Here is a 3,096-nt window from a genome sequence, read left to right as displayed (position 1 = left end):
AAAAACAAAAATAAAAAACATTATTATATATGATATATAATCATATATAATAATAATAGATATAAATGTACACACAACATGATAACTAATTATCACAATTAACAATGGTTACAAATTGTAATTTCCGTCAATGATAACAGATGCACGTACCTCACCCCTAATATAATACAAAATCATTAGATAGTTGAACACATTGTAAATCGTTTTATTTTCGTTGCCGTTGAAGTTTCACGATTAAAATGTTATTTATAAAAGGTTTTTTTTTAAAATTGTAAGTACAAAAGAAAAAGAAAAAAAAAGAATAAATACACACACACACAAGGCATTATAAATAGTAATACAATATAAATAATACTAATATTATTATCATAATAATTATTTACGTCACAATAATTGCAGTATTACATGGAATATAGTCAGTCATAACATTGATGATTTTTTAGACGTAGATGTACTACTATATTATTTTTATTAATATTATAACGATATAATTTCGATGATATTCTATCAACCCCCTCCCCCACCACACGGTAAGTAATTAATATTATTATATTTATCCTCGATAATTAAATAAAACAAAAATTATTAAATCACACGATTTCGGTTGGTATAAATGTTATGCTGGCATATTACGAATGAGGGAAGGAAAGGATAAATCGTTCTAGGGAATGTCTTCTTTTATCAGATGGTTGAGCGGGAGAGAGAGGACAGTGACTCAGTAGGGTGTTACGCATTTGACGATTTCGACACGAACGCTCTGTTATGGAATGACGTTTCTCCTGACATGAAGGCATTCGTAGTAATGCTATTGTGGGGCGGCATCGAGTACACCGTGTTGTTTTTGATGGCTTCGTCGCTAGAATCCTCGTCGACATCGGTGACGGCTGGCAAGAAGCATGGAATATTGGTCAATAAACTCATATTGGACCAGAAAGATTTGTTTTTTTGTCGTTCGGCCTCTGAAATGACCCTAACGGGTCTATTGTGCGCTCGGTCGTCGTCGTCTTTTTTCTTTTGCGAAATCTTCTGTTTCACTTCCTGCGTGAACAAATTACAATAATATTAGAACATGATACCGTGCAAATCCGATTATAACATTAGTTCTCATTACTATTGGTGGAGAAATTTATTGAGGAAGTATACATAAATACTCATATTTATGAAGACCTAATAATTGGGTGCAAAGAGAAAATGGACAGTTATATGAGTTCTAATTTCAAGTTTTAAAACTTTGAGAGAAATTTAATGATCTTATAATATATATAAATTAAAATAAACGAAAATGGTTTAAAGTCTCCAGCGTCCATGTAAGAAAAATTCAAATTTAATTTCTCTAATTTATATAAAGTACAAGTGTCTACAAGACAGAGTATTTAGTAATCATGAGTAGGAAAAACGATAATTTGATTTGGTCAAATGTCATTTCCTATAGTTTTGTCATGTGGACAACTTCTGTGTGGTATCGAAACAAGAAATCGAGTACGACGAAAAGTAGACGACTAAATTGTAATTTCTAATATCAATTAAAAAATAACAAATAGTTTACCATATAAACATCAATGTATCGTATTATGTTAAAATCCCTGACGCAATATTATCAAATGATTTTCTTCTTGGACAAAATTTAGCAAACTAAATAGATATTGATGGATAATGGTTATGAAATGATTATTAATTTAATTCATACCCTCTTTGTGTAGGATTGTTTGTAGAAATTATAGAACAAGAAGTAAAACAAGACAGCGTGCATCAAAATGAACCAGGCGAATGCCTTCGGATAATCGCAATCGGTGAACAACAGTTGAGATGCATGGAGGAACACCATGATGAATTGGATCTGAAAAACGGACAAAAACAACGAGTAAGAATTATTTCGCTAAAATGTTATTATTTTGCGTATATATATATAATATTATTACATACCATTTGAAGTACAGTCAGGTATTTTTTCCACCACAAATATTTTTGCATGTGTGGTCCAAGGGCGGCCAACAAGTAATACGTGTACATTATGATGTGTATAAATGTGTTGAGGAAACCGAAGAACGTGCTGTGGCCACCTGATAATAGTTGTGCAAATGAACATTTTATTAAATCCTTAAACGTTTTACCGTGTAAAACTTACCAGGAGTGAACTTAACGCCAAACCACACACTCATTGGCATGATTCCGTGATGAATAACGTGAAGGGTGGAAACTTGGTCGTACTTCTTACGCATGACGAAGAAGAACTACAAGAGAAATAACAACGATTATTAATATAAAATTGTATTTTGCCTTTAAATCTCGTATTTTCTTACGGTATCGAAGAATTCTGTAAACTTAGAAATGTAGTACCACCAACAACCACGAGCCACCTACGGATGAGAAAACAAAAGACGTGTTAGACGGCGTAATGGATAGGCAATTTCAGTTACTCGGTAAAATAATAATGTTGTGCGTATTATAATATGTGTATACAATATTTTAATTATATAATTATGTTTTTATTTTAATATTGTTCAAAATAATCATGATTTATAAATTATAAATTAATAAATAAAACAATTTAAAATGTCTATTTGCTTTACACATATGGTTTAACAACAAATTATTTCATAATACATTTATTTTATTATAATTAAAATTAATTAATTAATTTTATTAAAAACGACAATGTACATGGTTTATAATAAAATTATTTTATTTTTTATTATAACACATGTTAATATAAAAACACTTGCCCTCATAGCAGATGGACTCATTGAGTAATCTACGGGTTCACACCGTAAACTGTAACCATTGCCCCATGCAGAAGCCCATGCTTCGTAGAAGATCCACGTAGAGAACAGAACTTGAAATAAATTGTTATAGATTAAATAAAATTAAGTACAATGAGTATATGTTAGATTGGACTATCAAAAACATTATGGGGTTACTTGAATAAGAAGCTACCCATTAGTAACACTTAGCTTGAACGTTACGTTAATAGAATTAAGATTATAATTAAGTTAGATGATCCATACACTATTTTCTTTTCAATCTGCGACAGGGATTTCCAGGATGTGAGAGGATATGTAAGCCATTTATTAGAAGATTTTCACGGTATTCTAACCA

The 3,096-nt window shown here is 30.7% G+C and overlaps 1 protein-coding gene across 1 annotated transcript; it reads right to left on the bottom strand.

Moving 5' to 3' along the window:
* Window positions 1–345: 345 nt before the first annotated feature.
* On the bottom strand, window positions 346–2,864 carry LOC112681003 (elongation of very long chain fatty acids protein AAEL008004-like; the record flags this gene model as incomplete). The annotated part of the gene is made up of 6 exons (XM_025551269.1): window positions 346–1,038; window positions 1,688–1,837; window positions 1,924–2,060; window positions 2,126–2,231; window positions 2,301–2,357; window positions 2,724–2,864. Coding segments are annotated over 6 exons (903 nt in total), but the record flags the coding sequence as incomplete, so codon positions are not given.
* Between the last annotated feature and the right edge of the window lie 232 nt (window positions 2,865–3,096).

This window comes from Sipha flava, unplaced genomic scaffold (assembly GCF_003268045.1).
Source record: "Sipha flava isolate LNK unplaced genomic scaffold, YSA_version1 18397_pilon_pilon, whole genome shotgun sequence".
NCBI classification, from domain to species: Eukaryota; Metazoa; Arthropoda; class Insecta; order Hemiptera; family Aphididae; genus Sipha; species Sipha flava.
Note: the sequence above shows the minus strand (reverse complement) of the source record. Positions and strands in the feature narration are given on the sequence as shown.